Here is a 24,042-nt window from a genome sequence, read left to right as displayed (position 1 = left end):
CACACCGGGCATCGTTAGCAACGGTGCCGGTGCTTCCATGTCCCCATTCCCATAGAGTCCTTTGGGACTCTATGGGAATGGGGACTAACTTAATTACCGGCGCCTGGCTTCCCAGCAGCCGAACTTGAAATAGCCCGGTGGCACCGAGAAGTCAGGAGCCGGTCATTTTGTACGAGTCCGGGGCAACCCGCCAGTAGCACCGGCAGGGTTACCGCCGGACCCGTAATGAGGCCCATTGTGTTGGATAGCCCAATTCCAAATTTGGATAGCAAGGACCACCAGGAGGGGAGACTTGGTGCCCCCGTTTGTTGATGTAGAACATTGCTACAGAATGTTGGTGATAGAGGGTTGAAAAGCTTTGAGCACCAGAAAAACTGCCAGGAGCTCCAGGTAATTGATATGGAACCGCCTGTCTTGAGACGTCCACAAATCGTACACCTCAAGGTGATGCAGTGTAGCACCCCACCCCAGAAGGGAGGAGTCTGTCGTAACCGTTGCCTGTGGGCAGGGCTCCTGGAAGGAGGTCCCCACTAAAAGGTTGCTGGTGCCGTCATGCAGGATGGCACTGGAATCAATCCGAATCTTTAGCCTGGGACCACCAGCTCCTAAGAACAAACTGGATGCGTCTCATTTTCAGGCATGCAAGAGGTAAAGCTAACACTCAGGAGGCCATGAGACCCAGAAGTCTCTGGAACCACCAGGCCAACATATGGGAGGACTGCAGGAAGAGCTGGCACGTGGTCGAAAGTTCTGCAATCCTGTCGTCCGTCAGGAACACTCTGGTAATGACAGTATCCCGACGGAAACCCAGAAAAATCAGGTCTTGAGCAACCATCATCAACGCTTTCTGCCATTTCACTGACAGCCCGAGATGGAACAGGAGCTGAAGGAGTGACTGAAGATTGGCCATAGCGGCCTGTGGGCAAGGACTGCGCAGGTGCCAATCGTCCAAATATGGATGCACATGAACCCCCTGCAGTCTGAGGAATGCTGCAAGGACCAACATCATCTTCGTAAAGACATGCAGTGCCGAGCTGAGACCAAACGGAAACATGCAATACTGGAAGTGCTCCGTTCCCACAGAGAACCACAGATATTTCCGATGCAGACTCCAGATCAGAATATGCATGTATGCATCCTGAAGGTCTACCACGCAGAGCCAATCGCTCTTCCGGAGAGAGGACTTTATCTGGCAGGGTGTAATCATCTTGAATTTCTCTTGGGGTAGAAAGAGATTGAACTTGGAGAGGTTGAGGAAAGTGTGCAGCCAGCCTGGTAGGGTTTGGGCACTGTAAACAGATGGGAGTAATAGCCCTCCCCTTGCTCCCGCAAGGGAACAGGTTTCACTGCTCTGAGGTCTCCAAGTTTCTGTACCTCGGCTCTGAAGGAAGGTGACCCAGTCCGCTGGAGAGGAGGGTGAGAGAGTGGGGTAGGGAGGAGGGACAAGCGAAAGCCCGCCCAAGTGACACACAAAACCCATCCTTCTGTGATTGTCTGCCATGCCTCCCGATTAAACGAAATTCGTCCTCCCACCGGAGTCTTGTGCGACCGATGGAAAATATCAATTAGATGTTTTATCGGCAGAGAGCCCACCCGTTGCTGAAGAGGAGGCTGTTGGGCGAGAGATAAAACGCCACCTTGTCATAGCCTCTGATACCAAAGAACGACCTTGTTTGAGACCCCAACCTCTGAGTATAAAGTGCCCTTTGCTGGTGTTTTCGCAAGTACCGACACTGACTTGGCAGTTTGAGTGCTTGCCTTGGTCTTTGTGAGTTCCTCATATGTGGAGGAGTGGAACAGTTCTTTACCCTCGAAGGGGAGATCAAACACCTTGTCCTGAACTTCCTTCGAAAACTTGGTAATGTGCAGTCAAGCTTGGCAGGACATGTCTACTCAGACCATAAGGCATTGAGTGGAAGTGTCTATGTGATGAGCTGCAGCCTCAAGTAGATCTTGCGCCAGACCCCTGTCATCAGATAAGGCGCCCTTGAAGTCTTCCAGCCTATCAGGAGGAATACATTCCTGGAATTCGGCTAGCTCCTTCCACAGCTTGAAATTGGCAGCCGCCAGGATAAGCTCAGTATTAGCCTAACGCAGCTGAGGAGCCGAATTGGAAAACCCCTTTTTCCTAATGGCGTCAAGAAGCTTGCCCTCCTTGGAAAGGATCTCAGACGCTGCGGTGCAGGATGTGGTGGCCAGCTTTGACTGGAGCGTAGCTGCTGTCACCACCATTGAAGAGGGGAGCTGCACAGAAAGGTTTTTCCCAGACCTTATGGGCCTCGGCCAGGACGTCCTTCTGAAGGAAAAGGCCGGTGCGCTCCTATGTTGACAGAGTGAAGGCTCCAGAAAGTACCCCCTCTTGTGGAGCTGGGGGCTCGGGTATTGCAATGTCTAGCAATGCCATCATATCAGCACCCGGTCGTGAAAAGCTCTAACATAGCGGGGACGGTAATCGTTGTCCTGGTCAGCTTGGTTCTCATCCAGTGAGGCGGGAGCAGAAGTCTGATCCACCGCATGTGGTGCCTCAGTCCCGAAGGTGTGGTTGACAAGGCAACCAGAGTCTTTTCCACAGGGGAAAGTGGAGGCAGAGGATGCAGTGGAGGAGGGGATCCCACAGGGAGATGTGGAGGAGGTAGCACTATCGGAACCTGCATAGGCATCGCCGGAGAAGGGGCTGGTTCAAGTGACTTAGGATATATCTCTCTAAATAAATCCTTAAAGTACGCCATCATGGGATCAGAATGCATAAGCATCTGAAATTTGCCAAAAAATGCACCTTCAGATGAATGTCTAGGTGCTGGAGTGGGCAGAGGCTGCTCGGAAGGGGCATACGCCCAGGATTGCAAAGAGGATGGTTGCCAGGATGGTCCCCCACCAACTGGATACATGTAGATCAAAGGCGCGGACGCAGGAGGCAGCAAGATTGTATTCAGCAGCAGAGTCTGAGCACGCCATTCCATTGGAGGGCGGAATGGGTTCCTATTATCCACAAAACGTGGAAAAGGCTGCTCTGCCCCAAAAACAGGCCCCTCAGCACCAGCTGTGGTGAATGTTGTTGTAAGAGAGGTAGTCAAAATGGCCGCACTGGACCGCAGGGGTTGGACTGCCATTTTGTCAATGCCTGAGGCTAACTGCGTCACAGGTGTAAGTGAGGCTGTGGTCACCACAGGGGAGTCTGGGGTCTTTTGTTCCATTTTAGCCTTGTGACAAGGAACCTCAGCAGAGCCAGTGCTAGCAGATCTACAGTGTTTCTGAGACACCTTAGGGACTTCTGATGAATTATCCCCAAGTGAGGGAACCTCGACAGAGCCGATACTAGAAGACTTATGGTGCCTGACCGGCTTCTTTGCCCCCTCAGCAGGATTGTTTCCACCACAGGTCTGCGTGTGGGAAGGCTTAGAGTAACCCCCTGAAGCCAGAGCCCTCAAAGGGGTCCCCTCAATCTTGCTGGTCTTAGATATAGCCCCAAGAAGGGGAACCTCAGGGATAGCCCTGGTACATTTAGTCACCTTGAGAGGGACTTCAAGCCGAGACTCGGTACACTTAGTTCCTGATGTGGAAACCTCGGGGCTGACCCCATTCACAACAGCCCCAGAAGTACTGGGCCTAGCTTTAGCCCCTAAAAGGGGAACCTCAGACGAAGATCCGGTTTTGGCAGCGGTCCTCGGAGAAAACTCTGGAGCACCGGCTAGATCCCTTTCGGGACACCTCATGGAGCTCCCTGGTAATAGGGCTGCTTGAGCCCCTCCTGGATCCAGAAGACCCCAGGAAGGAGTCCCCTGGCCAGGGTGCCATGCCCGGACGGAGAGGGAGTCGCAGTAGAAGCACGAGCCCCAAGAGTTTTCCAGGCCTGAGCACTCCAGGCAAAGAGAGTGGGGCTGCGCCCTTGCGAAGCGATATTCGCAGGATGAACAGGACACGAATCCCAGACGCTCCGGCATAGACGCAGGAAGAGATGATCGTGGAACCGGAGCAGGAATGAAGGACAAGGGAACAAAAAGAAAAACATTCTCTGTGATGAAAGTGCGTCCGACCGCACGGAGAAAAGGACTGAAGGCCGATGCACGGAGCTCAGGAAGGTGGAGCTTCGGTCACGTGCAATGGCCCGCGTAAAAATAAAAGATGTACAAAAATGTAAATGTTTTGATGCTTTAAAGTGCTCCGGTACCATCCCAAAGGACGGAATGACCCACAAGTATGGAGGAAAGGGTACGGGACGTAGGAGTATGCACATTTATTTTTTACTGCATTCCACAGTGACAGGCCTTTGAAGGCCCTTGACTGGGTCTCTGACATGAACTGTGCGCTCAATATTACCTCTATTTCCCCTTGTGCCTGGTCGGACCACCACACAATACTGTTCTCCATCAGCTCCTGCCCACCCATTGACAAACCTAACCTTGCACCACCCACCTCTACACGCAATGAGAAGGATATTTCCGCTGAAAAACTACTCCCACTTATCCTCCCCCTACTTAACTCGGCTATATCCACCTGCTCAGACCCTACTGCACTAGTAGACACATACAACCGTGTCATGTTAAAAGCTCTCAATACCATTGCCCCGCTCAAATTGCGCAAACAAAAACCTTGGAACCACCTTAACTCCTGGTACACACGTCATTTACTTGAACTGTGCAAAGAAAAAAGAAAAGCTGAGGCCCACTGGAAAAGCTCACCCTCGCTAATCAATAAAATCAACCTCACCTCAGCCTCCCATACTTATAAAGAAGCTATCCTATCAGCTAAAAAAGAAGTGTATAACAATAGGATTATACAAGCCCAATCAAACACTAAGGGACTCTTTAAGATCCTCAAGGAACTTGAGTCTTCAGTTGCCCCACTTGATACCTGTACCCCTGACAACGAGTGGTGCTCCAACATTCAAAAGGCAATATTAGATAAAATTGCCTTGCTTCAAGCCAAAATTAATACCAAAAAAAGCCACCTTTCAGACTCAACGGGTTACCCCTCCTCCTACAAAACCCCCTCACTTAAGCACTCCTTCAAACCTTTCATCTTCACCCAACTGTCCATTAAGGAAGTGGGAAATATCATACTGAAGCTCAAGCCTTCCGATTGCCAAGGCGATGCTTGCCCCGCTCTGGTCATAAAGGAAGCTGCACATGATCTCGCCCCATTCATTACCTCCTTCATTAATGCCTCTTTCAAATCCGGCACCGTACCTGACAACCTGAAGGATGCGTGGGTCATCCCGCTCATCAAAAAACCTAATTTAGATCCTAGAAACCGGGCCAACTACAGGCCTATCACCGCGGTACCTTACCTTCTTAAAATTCTGGATCGAGCAGCTTATCTCCAAATCCAGGACTATCTTGATACCAACAACTTATTAGGGCTCAGACAATCCGGTTTTCGCCCCAGACACAGCACAGAGAAGGCCTTGATTGATCTGAAAACCCAAATCGAGGACCTGAAAGACAAAGGCAAACAAGCACTCTTGCTCCTTCTAGATCTCTCAGCTGCCTTTGATTTGGTTGATCATCAAATTCTATGTCACCACCTCAAGATCGCTGCTCACTTCTCTGATGCAGCAATATCCTGGATCAGCTCTTTCCTGGCTAACAGGTCCAAGAGGGTCTTCTCCCCCCTTGCGGCAGCTGACCCGGCACATGTACCTTGTGGAGTCCCCCAAGGCGCCTGTGTATCTCCTACACTTTATAATGTATTTACTAAACCGCTCTTTGATATGTTGGACTATCTGGGTGTCTCCTACACTAACTATGCGTATGACACCCAGATACTCATCCCTATCACTGGCGACTATGTAACTGATGCTAAAGCACTAAATGCAATCTACACCGTCATCCAGGCTTGGATGGCTCATCATGGGCTCTGCCTTAATTATAAAAAACTGAGTTACTCATCCTAGGCTCTCAGTCCAAACTTGCTAAACTTGACCCCAATTACAAATCTTTCATTATCGATGACAACATTATCAAAGTTACTAATGTCACCAAAACACCTGGTATTTACCTAGAAACCACTCTCTCTCTCTCAACAGACAAACCAATTCAGCTACTTCAGCGTCGGCCTATACCTGTAAGCTGATCACAGCGTGCAGTCCTTTCCTGACAACGGGCAACTCCCTAATCCTTGCCAGAACCCTCATTATGTCAAAAATCGATTACTGCAACGCCCTATATCTAGGGACGAGTCAAAGAAATCTAGATAAGCTGCAGGTCACGCAGAACAATGTCACTAGGGCATCTCTCAATGCGCTCCCGAGGAGCTCCCACATCTCAGACACCAGACGCAACCTGCACTGGCTACCCATTATTCATCACATATCCCTTAAAGCACTCACCCTAACTCACAAAGCCCAGAATAACGCAGCACCTGCCTACTTGTCCACACGCTTCACACAACACACCGCTACCAGACCCCTGCGCTCGGCTCAGGCGCACACTCTTGCTATTCCCAGTTTCAAGCTGATGACAGCCAAAGGCTCGAGCTTCCCAGTCCTTGCGGCCAAGCTGTGGAACGCTCTACCTAATGCTCTCAGAAATGTTCCTGCCTTCCAATCATTCAAAAATAAAACCAAATTGTGGCTCTATGAACAGGATGCTTTGGCCACCTCTCTGTAATTTAGGCAACTGGTAGCATGTTCTTGGCTGCTCACAGCATACACTGTATATTGTGGTCTGTTCTGCTTTCTGCTGCAAATGTTTTATCTTCGATGTAAATTTGTATATAATGTTTATAATGTGTGTTACCTAACACTGTAACTTGTAACTGCCTTCTAAACATGCGCCCAGATGCCCCCGGCAGGGTGCGCACTATAAATAAATAAACTAAACTAAACTAAGGGCCTGTCACTGTTGTGCTTACAGCAACCACATGGTTGCTTGGAGCGGGTCATACATTAGTGTTGGGAGCGGGGTATTGTCTTCACCCCCTGAAATACGCAAGTCACCTTTGAGAATAAAATGGCTTGCGCATTTCCGTTATGAGCATAAATCAAAAAGCACATTCTCTGCGCTTATTTCATATGCACTCATTTTTGAGAATCTGCACCATTATGTACTTTATAAGTGGTCACACTCACTCGTCCAATCTGCAAAGGAGGTATTATTTCAATGCACTCTTTCTACAGATTAACCTTTTCCTAAATGAGATTCTGTACCAGGGACAGTGCGCCTCATTTTTAACACTGGCCGAGACTAAGTAAAATAAAAATATTCAAAGATAAGTTATGGCAGTTTTTTTTACCCCCTTGTGGAAAACCTGCTAAAATCTAAACCCCTCTTTTACAGCTGGTGTTTGGTGCTTCCTGCATCTTCCTCTGTCGGTGGGTTGAACTTGGCGCTGGTGGAGCTGGCTCACTGTAGAATAGAGGGACTCTGGGTAACATTTTTAGCAGAGGCATTGTTCATGGTTGGAACTGCATGTGAACGGAGCAGCATGCAGTGTCAAGGACTGGTAATGGTGCTGTATATGTAGTTCTGTTTATGTGCAGTACCGACAAGACGTGATAATGGCAACAATCCGTCATGAGTGTGGATGGAATTGCCTGTGTGTGTTATGGTTTATGTTGTGGCATGACCATGAATTACTGCTTTGTCTATTTGACACTGTTTATGGGTAGCATTGTGTGTGTGTGTTACTGCCTGTGACTGTAAATGTTGGTAGTGATTCTACTGCCTGTATATGGCCCAGTTTGTGGATGCTACTGTCTTTTGGAGATATTGTGAGCAGAACTGAGTACTGATGCCAAAGCTCGTGGGAGACATTGTTTATTTGTGACACATTCTGTGACTGTACAATGCATGTGGCACTGAATGTGGATCACCCTGTATATAACTTGCTTTGTTTGTGTGTGGGTCTGTGTGCAGTGTCACTGATTATGGGTTGTCATTCTTGTTGGTGGAGCTGTCTGCTTTTGGCAATGTTTGAGATGGCACTGTCGTTGACTCACATGTGTATGGTTTGTGCTGCCTGCTTATTGCCCTATTTATGAGTTGTATTGCACTTCAGTGATCATACAGGAGGGTGACAGTACTTAAGGATGGTCCTGCTTGTTAGTGACACTGCCTGAGAGTAGCAACATTTACTGGTGGAACTACATATGAGTGTAATTGACTGTTTGATCCGTTTGGAGCTATCTTATTTTTGACATTGCATAAGAGTGCCAAATTTCGTTAGAGGCATTGTCTGTGGTGTTACTAGCTTCGTGATTGTTGTAGTTTGTTTTTGCCAATGGTGTGGGGTGACACTTTCTATTGTTGGAATTGCATGTGGGTGAAAAATCATATGGTGGAATGCCTAAGAATGGCTATGTGTGAGGGTAGCAATGAGCAAATGGCGACATTGGCTGTGAATGGCAATGGATATAAATGTTACTGTCCGTGGAGGTCACTGTTGATGTGTAACACAGTCTCTGGGCTGAACTTCCTGTGAGTACACTGACAGTGGGGGTGGATTAGTTGTGATTGGCAGTGCCGATGGAAAATATCAATTAGATGTTTTATCGGCAGAGAGCCCACCCGTTGCTGAAGAGGAGGCTGTTGGGCGAGAGATAAAACGCCACCTTGTCATAGCCTCTGATACCAAAGAACGACCTTGTTTGAGACCCCAACCTCTGAGTATAAAGTGCCCTTGCTGGTGTTTTCGCAAGTACCGACACTGACTTGGCAGTTTGAGTGCTTGCCTTGGTCTTTGTGAGTTCCTCATATGTGGAGGAGTGGAACAGTTCTTTACCCTCGAAGGGGAGATCAAACACCTTGTCCTGAACTTCCTTCGAAAACTTGGTAATGTGCAGTCAAGCTTGGCAGGACATGTCTACTCAGACCATAAGGCATTGAGTGGAAGTGTCTATGTGATGAGCTGCAGCCTCAAGTAGATCTTGCGCCAGACCCCTGTCATCAGATAAGGCGCCCTTGAAGTCTTCCAGCCTATCAGGAGGAATACATTCCTGGAATTCGGCTAGCTCCTTCCACAGCTTGAAATTGGCAGCCGCCAGGATAAGCTCAGTATTAGCCTAACGCAGCTGAGGAGCCGAATTGGAAAACCCCTTTTTCCTAATGGCGTCAAGAAGCTTGCCCTCCTTGGAAAGGATCTCAGACGCTGCGGTGCAGGATGTGGTGGCCAACTTTGACTGGAGCGTAGCTGCTGTCACCACCATTGAAGAGGGGAGCTGCACAGAAAGGTTTTTCCCAGACCTTATGGGCCTCGGCCAGGACATCCTTCTGAAGGAAAAGGCCGGTGCGCTCCTATGTTGACAGAGTGAAGGCTCCAGAAAGTACCCCCTCTTGTGGAGCTGGGGGCTCGGGTATTGCAATGTCTAGCAATGCCATCATATCAGCACCCGGTCGTGAAAAGCTCTAACATAGCGGGGACGGTAATCGTTGTCCTGGTCAGCTTGGTTCTCATCCAGTGAGGCGGGAGCAGAAGTCTGATCCACCGCATGTGGTGCCTCAGTCCCGAAGGTGTGGTTGACAAGGCAACCAGAGTCTTTTCCACAGGGGAAAGTGGAGGCAGAGGATGCAGTGGAGGAGGGGATCCCACAGGGAGATGTGGAGGAGGTAGCACTATCGGAACCTGCATAGGCATCGCCGGAGAAGGGGCTGGTTCAAGTGACTTAGGATATATCTCTCTAAATAAATCCTTAAAGTACGCCATCATGGGATCAGAATGCATAAGCATCTGAAATTTGCCAAAAAATGCACCCTCAGATGAATGTCTAGGTGCTGGAGTGGGCAGAGGCTGCTCGGAAGGGGCATACGCCCAGGATTGCAAAGAGGATGGTTGCCAGGATGGTCCCCCACCAACTGGATACATGTAGATCAAAGGCGCGGACGCAGGAGGCAGCAAGATTGTATTCAGCAGCAGAGTCTGAGCACGCCATTCCATTGGAGGGCGGAATGGGTTCCTATTATCCACAAAACGTGGAAAAGGCTGCTCTGCCCCAAAAACAGGCCCCTCAGCACCAGCTGTGGTGAATGTTGTTGTAAGAGAGGTAGTCAAAATGGCCGCACTGGACCGCAGGGGTTGGACTGCCATTTTGTCAATGCCTGAGGCTAACTGCGTCACAGGTGTAAGTGAGGCTGTGGTCACCACAGGGGAGTCTGGGGTCTTTTGTTCCATTTTAGCCTTGTGACAAGGAACCTCAGCAGAGCCAGTGCTAGCAGATCTACAGTGTTTCTGAGACACCTTAGGGACTTCTGATGAATTATCCCCAAGTGAGGGAACCTCGACAGAGCCGATACTAGAAGACTTATGGTGCCTGACCGGCTTCTTTGCCCCCTCAGCAGGATTGTTTCCACCACAGGTCTGCGTGTGGGAAGGCTTAGAGTAACCCCCTGAAGCCAGAGCCCTCAAAGGGGTCCCCTCAATCTTGCTGGTCTTAGATATAGCCCCAAGAAGGGGAACCTCAGGGATAGCCCTGGTACATTTAGTCACCTTGAGAGGGACTTCAAGCCGAGACTCGGTACACTTAGTTCCTGATGTGGAAACCTCGGGGCTGACCCCATTCACAACAGCCCCAGAAGTACTGGGCCTAGCTTTAGCCCCTAAAAGGGGAACCTCAGACGAAGATCCGGTTTTGGCAGCGGTCCTCGGAGAAAACTCTGGAGCACCGGCTAGATCCCTTTCGGGACACCTCATGGAGCTCCCTGGTAATAGGGCTGCTTGAGCCCCTCCTGGATCCAGAAGACCCCAGGAAGGAGTCCCCTGGCCAGGGTGCCATGCCCGGACGGAGAGGGAGTCGCAGTAGAAGCACGAGCCCCAAGAGTTTTCCAGGCCTGAGCACTCCAGGCAAAGAGAGTGGGGCTGCGCCCTTGCGAAGCGATATTCGCAGGATGAACAGGACACGAATCCCAGACGCTCCGGCATAGACGCAGGAAGAGATGATCGTGGAACCGGAGCAGGAATGAAGGACAAGGGAACAAAAAGAAAAACATTCTCTGTGATGAAAGTGCGTCCGACCGCACAGAGAAAAGGACTGAAGGCCGATGCACGGAGCTCAGGAAGGTGGAGCTTCGGTCACGTGCAATGGCCCGCGTAAAAATAAAAGATGTACAAAAATGTAAATGTTTTGATGCTTTAAAGTGCTCCGGTACCATCCCAAAGGACGGAATGACCCACAAGTATGGAGGAAAGGGTACGGGACGTAGGAGTATGCACATTTATTTTTTACTGCATTCCACAGTGACAGGCCTTTGAAGGCCCTTGACTGGGTCTCTGACATGAACCGTGCGCTCAATATTACCTCTATTTCCCCTTGTGCCTGGTCGGACCACCACACAATACTGTTCTCCATCAGCTCCTGCCCACCCATTGACAAACCTAACCTTGCACCACCCACCTCTACACGCAATGAGAAGGATATTTCCGCTGAAAAACTACTCCCACTTATCCTCCCCCTACTTAACTCGGCTATATCCACCTGCTCAGACCCTACTGCACTAGTAGACACATACAACCGTGTCATGTTAAAAGCTCTCAATACCATTGCCCCGCTCAAATTGCGCAAACAAAAACCTTGGAACCACCTTAACTCTTGGTACACACGTCATTTACTTGAACTGTGCAAAGAAAAAAGAAAAGCTGAGGCCCACTGGAAAAGCTCACCCTCGCTAATCAATAAAATCAACCTCACCTCAGCCTCCCATACTTATAAAGAAGCTATCCTATCAGCTAAAAAAGAAGTGTATAACAATAGGATTATACAAGCCCAATCAAACACTAAGGGACTCTTTAAGATCCTCAAGGAACTTGAGTCTTCAGTTGCCCCACTTGATACCTGTACCCCTGACAACGAGTGGTTCTCCAACATTCAAAAGGCAATATTAGATAAAATTGCCTTGCTTCAAGCCAAAATTAATACCAAAAAAAGCCACCTTTCAGACTCAACGGGTTACCCCTCCTCCTACAAAACCCCCTCACTTAAGCACTCCTTCAAACCTTTCATCTTCACCCAACTGTCCATTAAGGAAGTGGGAAATATCATACTGAAGCTCAAGCCTTCCGATTGCCAAGGCGATGCTTGCCCCGCTCTGGTCATAAAGGAAGCTGCACATGATCTCGCCCCATTCATTACCTCCTTCATTAATGCCTCTTTCAAATCCGGCACCGTACCTGACAACCTGAAGGATGCGTGGGTCATCCCGCTCATCAAAAAACCTAATTTAGATCCTAGAAACCGGGCCAACTACAGGCCTATCACCGCGGTACCTTACCTTCTTAAAATTCTGGATCGAGCAGCTTATCTCCAAATCCAGGACTATCTTGATACCAACAACTTATTAGGGCTCAGACAATCCGGTTTTCGCCCCAGACACAGCACAGAGAAGGCCTTGATTGATCTGAAAACCCAAATCGAGGACCTGAAAGACAAAGGCAAACAAGCACTCTTGCTCCTTCTAGATCTCTCAGCTGCCTTTGATTTGGTTGATCATCAAATTCTATGTCACCACCTCAAGATCGCTGCTCACTTCTCTGATGCAGCAATATCCTGGATCAGCTCTTTCCTGGCTAACAGGTCCAAGAGGGTCTTCTCCCCCCTTGCGGCAGCTGACCCGGCACATGTACCTTGTGGAGTCCCCCAAGGCGCCTGTGTATCTCCTACACTTTATAATGTATTTACTAAACCGCTCTTTGATATGTTGGACTATCTGGGTGTCTCCTACACTAACTATGCGTATGACACCCAGATACTCATCCCTATCACTGGCGACTATGTAACTGATGCTAAAGCACTAAATGCAATCTACACCGTCATCCAGGCTTGGATGGCTCATCATGGGCTCTGCCTTAATTATAAAAAACTGAGTTACTCATCCTAGGCTCTCAGTCCAAACTTGCTAAACTTGACCCCAATTACAAATCTTTCATTATCGATGACAACATTATCAAAGTTACTAATGTCACCAAAACACCTGGTATTTACCTAGAAACCACTCTCTCTCTCTCAACAGACAAACCAATTCAGCTACTTCAGCGTCGGCCTATACCTGTAAGCTGATCACAGCGTGCAGTCCTTTCCTGACAACGGGCAACTCCCTAATCCTTGCCAGAACCCTCATTATGTCAAAAATCGATTACTGCAACGCCCTATATCTAGGGACGAGTCAAAGAAATCTAGATAAGCTGCAGGTCACGCAGAACAATGCCACTAGGGCATCTCTCAATGCGCTCCCGAGGCGCTCCCACATCTCAGACACCAGACGCAACCTGCACTGGCTACCCATTATTCATCACATATCCCTTAAAGCACTCACCCTAACTCAGAAAGCCCAGAATAACGCAGCACCTGCCTACTTGTCCACACGCTTCACACAACACACCGCTACCAGACCCCTGCGCTCGGCTCAGGCGCACACTCTTGCTATTCCCAGTTTCAAGCTGATGACAGCCAAAGGCTCGAGCTTCCCAGTCCTTGCGGCCAAGCTGTGGAACGCTCTACCTAATGCTCTCAGAAATGTTCCTGCCTTCCAATCATTCAAAAATAAAACCAAATTGTGGCTCTATGAACAGGATGCTTTGGCCACCTCTCTGTAATTTAGGCAACTGGTAGCATGTTCTTGGCTGCTCACAGCATACACTGTATATTGTGGTCTGTTCTGCTTTCTGCTGCAAATGTTTTATCTTCGATGTAAATTTGTATATAATGTTTATAATGTGTGTTACCTAACACTGTAACTTGTAACTGCCTTCTAAACATGCGCCCAGATGCCCCCGGCAGGGTGCGCACTATAAATAAATAAACTAAACTAAACTAAGGGCCTGTCACTGTTGTGCTTACAGCAACCACATGGTTGCTTGGAGCGGGTCATACATTAGTGTTGGGAGCGGGGTATTGTCTTCACCCCCTGAAATACGCAAGTCACCTTTGAGAATAAAATGGCTTGCGCATTTCCGTTATGAGCATAAATCAAAAAGCACATTCTCTGCGCTTATTTCATATGCACTCATTTTTGAGAATCTGCACCATTATGTACTTTATAAGTGGTCACACTCACTCGTCCAATCTGCAAAGGAGGTATTATTTCAATGCACTCTTTCTACAGATTAACCTTTTCTTAAATGAGATTCTGTACCAGGGACAGTGCGCCTCATTTTTAACACTGGCCGAGACTAAGTAAAATAAAAATATTCAAAGATAAGTTATGGCAGTTTTTTTTACCCCCTTGTGGAAAACCTGCTAAAATCTAAACCCCTCTTTTACAGCTGGTGTTTGGTGCTTCCTGCATCTTCCTCTGTCGGTGGGTTGAACTTGGCGCTGGTGGAGCTGGCTCACTGTAGAATAGAGGGACTCTGGGTAACATTTTTAGCAGAGGCATTGTTCATGGTTGGAACTGCATGTGAACGGAGCAGCATGCAGTGTCAAGGACTGGTAATGGTGCTGTATTATGTAGTTCTGTTTATGTGCAGTACCGACAAGACGTGATAATGGCAACAATCCGTCATGAGTGTGGATGGAATTGCCTGTCTGTGTTATGGTTTATGTTGTGGCATGACCATGAATTACTGCTTTGTCTATTTGACACTGTTTATGGGTAGCAGTGTGTGTGTGTGTTACTGCCTGTGACTGTAAATGTTGGTAGTGATTCTACTGCCTGTATATGGCCCAGTTTGTGGATGCTACTGTCTTTTGGAGATATTGTGAGCAGAACTGAGTACTGATGCCAAAGCTCGTGGGAGACATTGTTTATTTGTGACACATTCTGTGACTGTACAATGCATGTGGCACTGAATGTGGATCACCCTGTATATAACTTGCTTTGTTTGTGTGTGGGTCTGTGTGCAGTGTCACTGATTATGGGTTGTCATTCTTGTTGGTGGAGCTGTCTGCTTTTGGCAATGTTTGAGATGGCACTGTCGTTGACTCACATGTGTTGTATTGCACTTCAGTGATCATACAGGAGGGTGACAGTACTTAAGGATGGTCCTGCTTGTTAGTGACACTGCCTGAGAGTAGCAACATTTACTGGTGGAACTACATATGAGTGTAATTGACTGTTTGATCCGTTTGGAGCTATCTTATTTTTGACATTGCATAAGAGTGCCAAATTTCGTTAGAGGCATTGTCTGTGGTGTTACTAGCTTCGTGATTGTTGTAGTTTGTTTTTGCCAATGGTGTGGGGTGACACTTTCTATTGTTGGAATTGCATGTGGGTGAAAAATCATATGGTGGAATGCCTAAGAATGGCTATGTGTGAGGGTAGCAATGAGCAAATGGCGACATTGGCTGTGAATGGCAATGGATATAAATGTTACTGTCCGTGGAGGTCACTGTTGATGTGTAACACAGTCTCTGGGCTGAACTTCCTGTGAGTACACTGACAGTGGGGGTGGATTAGTTGTGATTGGCAGTGCCTGTGGTTTATCCTGCCCTGCCAGGAGTGTCTGTGGGTGGTGCTCCATATGGGGGAAACCACCTTTGGTGTAAACAGTTTTGTTGGCAGAGAATAAAGCCGCCATTCTATCTGATTGTCACTGTCTGCGGATGGTATCTATTGACCAATTGCCTGTGGCTGGCACACCTTTTTTAGTCTCAATGCTTGTTGATTATCCTGTTTCTGTGTGGTACAGCATTGTATATACAGCAGTTATCTGGCAGTGGGTATGGATGGCATAAGGTAAGAGCATTGTTGCTATCAGTTGACACCATGGGTTACACTTGCAAGATCACACCACCTTTAGAAGACACTGGCTGAGGGTGGCACTGCCGGCAGATGGTTCTGCTTTCAGTGGGAAGGCCTGAGCATAATACTAAAGTCTTACCTGCTCAACTGTAAGTGCTCTACTATATTTGTCTTCTTTTTTGCATCTTGATTCGTGATCTTGGGTCGTGCCAGCAGCATTACATTGGGCAGTGGGAGGATAGGACTAGTGGCAGCAATGCCCAGTGTTACTAAGGTCAGCTGGTTGTGGATGTCAATTGCTTCCCCTTTCTTGGTAACCTAGAAAAAAACAGAAGCAGATTTTTGGCAGAGTAGCATTATTTCATATGTGTGTTTGTGTCTATGTATGTTTGGGTGTGGGTGTGGGTGTGTGTGTGTGTGTGTGTGTGTGTGTGTGAGAGAATTAAAGTGATAGGCAGAGAGAGAGAAAGAGAGAGCGAGAGAGAGAGAGAGAGAGAGAGAGAGAGAGAGAGAGAGTATAGTGTGGCATGTGTATTTAGTTATTGTGTGTTGGATGTGGAGGCATGCTGTGCGAACAAAGTACCAAAGAACAGCTGTGAGGCATCGTCACACACATTTTTTGCTTTTGCCCTGCTGATTTATATGATTTGTCTCTAATAAATACTGATCTCAGGATTTATGTGCATAATACGAAGGATCCTAACTCATTTATGGTCAAGGGATACCATGATCCCCGTAATACACATATAGATAGACTTGCGTAGCTGACTGTGGTAAGCCCCACTGCTTCAAAGCTGTGTTCATCAAATGCTGGCAATATAACCTCATTGTACTTTGGGGAAGAGCCTAACGGTTACTGTTGCGATTGTGGGCAGGGGTGCTACAACTGGTGATTGCAATGGTGAAGAAGGTTGGGTATCTGCGGTAGCCTGATCGGAGGGGATCTCGATAGGTGTTGCAGGTCCGAAAACCAGAACCTAGCTGGCCACCACAGCGCTATGAAGAGGAGAGTGCAGTTGGATGCACTCCTGAGCTTCCAAAGCGGCCAAGGTAGTAGTAGAAGAGGAGGGAAAAGGAGGACACTCCGAGCCCGTCCCTAGAAGCGTAAAGAGGAAGTTTCTTGTTCCATGACATCGCAAAGAGGCCCACTTCCGGGTTAACCCATTGCTGTAAGATCTCGTTGAGAACATCCGTGTTGAACTCCCATTCGCCACAGATTGACGGCTGAGCGAGTCTGCAGTCACATTGATGTGGCCCGGGATGTGTACAGCTTGGAGTCAGTCATTGTGCTGGATGGCCCAATCCCAGATTTGGATAGCCAGGTCCACCAGGAGGGGAGACTTGGTGCCCCCCTGTTTGTTGATGTAAAACATTGCTACGGAATTGTCAGTGCGTATTAGCACCACTCTGTTGGTGATCGAGGGCTGAAAAGCCTTGAGCACCAGAAAAACAGCCAGGAGCTCAAGGTAATGGATATTGAAGCGCCTCTTTTGGGGTTTCCACAAATCGAACACCTCGAGGTGGAGCAGAGCAGCACCCCACCCCAAGAGGGAGGAGTCTGTGGTAACCGTTACTTGTGGGCAGGGCTCCTGGAAGGAGGTCCCCACTGAGAGGTTGTTGGCAGATGACCACCATTGAAGATCCGCCATCATGCAGGACGGAACCAGAATCATCTTGGAATCCGGGTCCGTAGCCTGGGACCAGCAACTCAGAAGAGCAAGCGGAGTCCGTCTCATTTTCAGGCATGCACGAGGTAGAGCTAACACACAAGAGGCCATGAGGCCAGAAGTCTCTGGAACCAACAGGCTAAGATATGGGAGGACTGCAGGAAGAGCTGGCACATAGCTGAAAGATCTGTAGTCCTGTCCTCCGTCAGGAAGACTCTGGTGCTCACGGTGTCCCAACGGAAACCCAGAAAGATCAGGTCTTGAGAGACCTTCATCAAAGTTTTCTGCCAGTTCACTGATAGCCCAATATGAAACAAGAGCTGAAAAAGTGACTGAAGATTGGTCGAGGAGGCTTTTTGGCAAGGACTGCGCAGAAGCCAATCATCCAAATATGGATATACATGAATCCCCTGCAGTCTGAGGGACGCCGCAATGAACGACATCATCTTCGTAAAGACATGCAGTGCTGAACTGAGACCAAACAGAAGTGCACGATACTGGAAGTGGTCCGTTCCCACAGAGAAACGCAGATATTTTCGTGCAGGCTCCAGATCAAATATACATGTAAGCATCCTCAAGGTCTACTATGCTCAGCCAATTGCCCTTCCGGAGAGAGGACTTTATCTGGCAAGGCGTAATCATCTTGAATTTCTGTTGGGGTAGGAAGAGATTGAACTTGGAGAGGTTGAGGATAGTGCGCAGGCCAGCCTGGTTGGGTTTGGGCACTGTAAACAGACGGGAGTAAAAAACCATGCCCTTGCTCCCAGAGGGGAACAGGTTCCACTGCTCTGAGTTCTAGAAGCTTCCGTACCTCGGCTCTGAGGGAGGGTGACCCATTCTGCTGGAGATGAGGGTGGGAAAGTGGGTTAGCGGAGAGGGGCAAGAGAAAGCCTGCCCGAGCTACTAATAAAACCCATCCGTCTTCAGTGATGGTCTGCCACACCTCCAGATGAGCCGAAATTCGTCCTCCCACCGGAGTCTCGTGCAACCAATTGAAAATATCATTTAGTTGTTTTATCAGCGGAGAGGCCACCCGTTGCTGAGGATGAGGCTGCTGGCTCAGTGAAAAACCAGCCACCCTGGCATTGCTGTTTACAGGGGGTCGCCATTTGGAGCATCAGAGCGGCATGCCCACCAGTCCTGAAACCCTCTGAAGCCAGAGAAGGACCTTGTCTGAGGACCTCTGAGTGTAAGGTGACTTCGCAGGTGTCTTTGCAAGGGCAGACAACGACTTGGCAGTTTGGGTACCAGCCTTAGTCTTCGTAAGTTCCTCGTCCGTGGAGGCGTGGAACAGTTCCTTACACTTGAAAGGGAGGTCAAGCACCTTGTCCTGGACTTCCTTTGAAAACTTCGTAGCATGCAGCCACGCTTGTCAGAAGATGTCAACCCCGACCATAAGGCCTCGAGCAGAAGTGTCTGCGTAATGGGCTGCAGCCTCAAGTAGATCTTGTGCCAGAAATCTGGCATCTGATAAGCCACCCTTGAAGTCTTCAAGTCTATCCGGAGGAATGCATTCCTGGAACTCGGCTAGCTCTTCCCAAAGTTTCACATTGGCACCGGCCAGGATGAGCTCACTATTAGCCCGACGTAGCTGATGAGCCAGTTTGGAAAATACCTTTTTACCAACGGTGTCCAGAAGTTTGTCCTCCTTGGAAAGGATCTGAGACGTTGCAGTAGACGATGTAGAGTGCGGTTTTGACTGCAGCGTAGCTGCTGCCACCACAGTCGAAGAGGGGAGCGGGCATGAAAAGATATGTCCTCAGATGCTTGAAGCGAGCGTCTATTTTTCTGTTTAGGTGCTGCCCGGTATGAGGTTTTTCCCATTCCTTACAGACCTCGTTCAGGACGTCCTTCTGTAGGAACAACCCAGTGCGCTCCTGTGCCGACAAGGTGAAGTCTCCAGAAAGTACCCCCTCCTGTGGAGCTGGGGGCTCGGCTGTTGGAATGTCTAGCAGCGTCATCATATCCAGCACCCGGTCGTGAAAGGCTCGAATAGAGCGGGGCGGATCATCGCCGTCCTGGTCCACCTGGTCCTCATCCAGCGAACCGGGAGCAGAAGACTTGTCCGATGCACGTAGCGCCTCAGGTCCTGAAGTGGTGTGTGGCAGAGCCATCAGAGTCTTTTCCACGGGGGAAAGAAGAGGCAGGAGGCAGCGGGGGAGGAGGCCACACGGGCAGAGGTGGAGGCGGTTGCGTTACCAGAAGCAGCATAGGGACTGCTGGCACAGGGCCTGGTTCAGGTGTCTTAGGATACATTTCCTTAAACAAATTCTTAAAGTAAACTTCCAAAAAAACGCATCCTCGGATGAGGGCCTGGACGCTGGAGTGGGCAGAGGCTGCTCGGAAAGGGGCATACCCCCAGGTATGTAAAGAGGATGGTTGCCAAGATGGTCCTGCACCAGCTGGATCCTCATAAATCAAAGGCGCGGACACAGGAGAGAGCGAGACTGTATGCAGCAGCGGAGTCCGAGCACGCCAATCCATTGGAGAGTGGAACGGGTTCTTATTGTCCAAGAAACATGGAAAAGGCTGCTCTGCCCCAAAAACAGGTGCCTCAGCACCAGCCATGGTGAACGTCGGTGTAAGAGAGCTAGTCAAAATGTCCACTGTGGACCGCCATTTTGTCAACGCCTAAGGCGAACTGCATCGCAGGTGTAAGTGAGGCAGGGGTCACCACAGGGGAGTCAGGGGTCCTATGTGCCATCTTAGCCTTGTGACAAGGAACCTCGGCAGAGCTGGTACTAGCAGATCTAGAGTGTTTCTGGGACACCTTAGAGACTGCTGATAAGTTAGCCCCATATAGGGGAGCCTTGGCAGAGCCGGTACACGAATACTTATGGTGCGTGACCGGCTTCTTTGCCCCTAGCAGGATTGATTCCACCACAGGTGTGAGGGTGGGAAGGCATGGAGTCACCCCCCAACTGTAACGCTTACCTGATTCTCGCAGAGGCGCCGGTCTTGACTGGGCGACTACCGTATCTTCAAAGGTGATGTGTAGCACCCGGTTGGCTCTTTGGGCTGGACCTCTGTGCTGTATGCCTGACTTCAAGAGTAAGATGTCTGCAGATAGAAAATATGGGATTAATGAACTGGGGTTATTGGGGTGTCCCTATCTCTTTCCTTTTTTGCTCTCCAGTAGACCCCCAAAGGTTAACGCTCTCACCTTAGGTAAGTGAATGCCGAGCTCTCCATCTGCCTCGGGGCAGGGTGCTGTAACCAGTTTCTTCACTGGATAGGTAGCGCAGGCCTCTTGACTTCAGAGGACTGCTGTCCGTCGTTTACTGCACGAACGGTAAGTTTCGAGTAATTCTATTGTCTTTAAAGTCTTTAGTAATGATGTCTCTTGTTTTGCAGGGTTCCGGCGATGGCGGATGACGGGCTGAAGTGAGTTGAAGATGGAGTCCGTGTGATGAATAGAAGCGCCTGGAAGCACGTAAGTAAGCGCTTGTTGCCTGCTTCACGATGCGCTCTAACTGTCTTTTATTTTGCAGGTACGAGTTCGGAGCGGCTGAAGGGTGCCGGAATACCCACTGGGTTAGATGTGGAAAGGAGTAATGGCACGTGAGTATTAAAGTTCCCCAATGTCTTTAAACGCACCTTGTTTGTCTTTCAGATGCAGGATGCAGCGCCGAAGGCCTCCGGAGCGTGCGAAGAGTTGGTAAGCTTTTGTCTTTCAGATGCCGGAATGCAGTGTGAAGACCTCCGGAGCGCACGAAGAGTAGGTAAGCCTTTGTCTTTCAGATGCCGGAATGCTAACCTGTTCTTTCTTGTCTTTATAGGTGTTGCTGAAGACTGGATTCAGGATGGTAAGCCTTTTTCCTTAGGCCCAGGATCCGATGCAGAAGACACGATGAGCGTTCTGCTGCAGAGGATGCAGAATAACGCAAAGCAAGATTCATCCACCGGGTGTGGTTTAAATAGCTTCCAGTAGTGCTTAGGTGTCTCCTTCCACAGCCACGCCTAGGTAAGAAAAGAGTTCCTGCTTTCCAGAAGAGTTCCAGTGTTCTGAATCTAGGGAGTGGCTCCTGCCCCACCCAACAGGAAAAGTAGTTCCAAACAGAAGAGGATCAGAGGCTCAACTGGCAGGCAAGTAAGCAGCATGGTCTGCTGCAGGTAAGTCCACCCAAGCATTATGAGCCCGGCGCTTCCAGCGCTGGGACTGGGCATATCTATGAGCCTGGTGCCACTGGCGCCAGGACTGGGTCCAAAAGGTCCCAATTGGGACTGGTTGGCCCTCGGAACCTGGGTTATGGATCTGCTTCCAAGGGAGTTGGGAAAACCCTGACCTTTTGGAAGCAGAGATCATGACAGTACCCCCCCCTCAAGGCCCCTCCCAAACCGGGCTTCTCCGGGGGTTTTGGCTTGTCAGGAAATGTTCAGTGAAATCTTTTGATTAGGCGAGGAGCGTGGACATATTCAGCAGGTTCCCAGGATCTCTCTTGGGGGCCGTAGCCTTTCCAGTCAATTAGGTAAAATAATTTAGATTTGGAGATCTTGGAGTCCAGAATGCTTTTGACTTCAAACTCGAGTTCGCCATCAACTAGGATGGGTTTTGGAGATTTAGTTAGTCGGGTTTGGGGTTGCACGGGTTTTAATAGAGAGACGTGGAAGACCGGATGTATCTTCATGTGCGGGGGCAAGTCCAACTTGACCGCTACTGGGTTTACTATGGTAGTGATGGAATAGGGACCAAGGTATCTTGGGTTGAATGTGCGTGGCCCTTTTAGAGGTAGATATTTGGTGGATAACCAGACTTGGTCCCCTACTTGATATAGAGGGGCTTCCTTCCGATGTTGATCTGCTCCTTTCTTGTATTGTTCTTTAGCCCTTTGAAGGTGAGAAACAGCTTCCTTAAAGGCTTGGGTGATTGTAGAATGCAGGTAGTCTACTGCTGGTGTTTCAAGATCTTGGAGGGGATCCAACTCCGAGGTTCGAGGGTGACTGCCGTACAAAAGAAAAAACGGTGTTTTCCCAGTTCCCGAATGGACAGAGTTATTGTAGGCATATTCGGCTATCCAAAGGATGTCTTTCCAAGTTTTTTCAGTTTGTTGCAGCATGCAGATTAAATACTGTTCCAGAGTTTGATTGGTCCTCTCGGTTTGTCCGTCGGTCTGAGGGTGGTGACTGGTCGATAGTCTCACATCAATTTGAGCCGACCGACAGCAACTTCGCCAAAAATGAGAAATAAATTGACTACCTCGATCCGAAATTAGAACCGAAGGAAAACCGTGTAGTCGGACGATGTTTTCGAGAAATTCTCGGGCCAGAGTTGCTGCTGTTGGCAAGCCTTTGAGCGGAATGAAATGCGCCATCTTGGAGAATAAGTCCACGATTACTAGAATCGTATTGTATCCGGAGCATGGAGGTAGATCGGTGATGAAGTCCATAGAAAGCGTATGCCAAGGGCGAGGTGGGATGTCAATAGGGCGCAAGAGGACTGCTGGTCTTTCCTTTTGACTCTTGTTTTGGGCGCATACTCCACAGGACATTATAAAGTCTCTGATATCTTTTTTCCAAGACGGCCACCAGAAGTAGCGCTTGATCTTTTCTGAGGTCTTGGCCATACCGGGATGACCTTCCATTAAAGAATCGTGATAACAGGAGATTACTTTTTTCTGTAAATCTGTGCTGGGTAGGTATAATCGTTCTTGGAAATACAATAAGTTGTCCTTTACTGCAAAGTCTTTTCCCTGCAGATGCCAATTCTGTATGTCTGCTGGAGTTACAAGTTGCCTGGCTTTATCCTTAACTTCCTCTATGGATTCTGTGGCGATTACACCGAGAATTCTTTGTTCGGGAATGATTGGTACAGGTTTAGGGTTGATCAAGTGTTCTTCCACTCCCATCCGAGAAAGGGCATCAGCTTTACCGTTCTTTGTACCAGGTCGATAGGTAATTATGAAGTCAAACTCGGCAAAGAATAATGCCCAACGGAGTTGTCTAGAGGATTGGGCTTTTGCGGTTTTCAAATATTGCAGGTTTCGGTGATCCGTAATCACAGTAACGGTGTGTCGGGCCCCCAGCAGATAATGCCGCCAAGCCTTAAAGGCAGACTTGATAGCCAGAAGTTCCTTGTCAGTAATCGTGTAATTGATTTCAGGAGGCGAGAATTTGCTGGACCAAAATGCCACGGGATGCAACTGATTGGTTACCGGGTCCTTTTGTGATAGAACTGCCCCCATGGCAAGGCTTGAAGCATCAGTTTCCACGATGTAGGGGAGTTCGGGGCGAGGGTGTTTTAAGATTGGTGCAGAGATAAATTTAGTCTTCAAATCCTGGAAAGCTTGTTCCGCCTCGGTAGTCCATTCAAAACGTTTATTTTTCTTTAACAAGGCAGTGATGGGCTGGACTATTCGAGAGAATTCGGGGATAAACCTGCGGTAAAAGTTAGCGAAGCCTAACATGCTTTGCACACCTTTTACGGAGGATGGTGATGGCCATTTGAGAACTGCATCGACCTTCTTTGAATCCATACGTACTCCGCCAGGTGATAATATGAATCCCAAGAATTCAACTTCAGTCACGTTGAAAACACATTTTTCCAACTTAGCGAAAAGTTTGTGTTGACGCAATCTTTCGAGGACCATTTTCACGTGTTTCCGATGTTCAGATTCCGATGAAGAATAAACGAGGATGTCGTCAATGTAAACAACAACACACACATCTATGAGCTCTCTGAGGACATCGTTCATAAAATATTGAAAGGCGGCCGGGGCATTGCAAAGTCCGAAGGGCATGACCTGATATTCAAATAGCCCATACTTGGT

At 48.8% G+C, this 24,042-nt stretch overlaps 1 protein-coding gene across 4 annotated transcripts in view; it reads right to left on the bottom strand.

Annotated features, from left to right (window-relative positions):
- GARIN5A (golgi associated RAB2 interactor 5A) overlaps positions 1-24,042 on the bottom strand; it is a 1,377,498-nt gene that overhangs the window by 968,196 nt on the left and 385,260 nt on the right. For all 4 annotated transcript variants that reach the window (XM_069605082.1, XM_069605076.1, XM_069605080.1 and 1 more), the window contains exon 3: positions 15,748-15,926. In XM_069605082.1, the coding sequence (XP_069461183.1) occupies positions 15,748-15,926 (179 nt within the window). The remainder of the gene's footprint in view (positions 1-15,747; positions 15,927-24,042) is intronic.

This window comes from Ambystoma mexicanum, chromosome 1p, assembly GCF_040938575.1.
Source record: "Ambystoma mexicanum isolate Mex_15411 chromosome 1p, UKY_AmexF1_1, whole genome shotgun sequence".
NCBI classification, from domain to species: domain Eukaryota; kingdom Metazoa; phylum Chordata; class Amphibia; order Caudata; family Ambystomatidae; genus Ambystoma; species Ambystoma mexicanum.
This window is presented reverse-complemented; position numbering and strand designations above follow the sequence as displayed.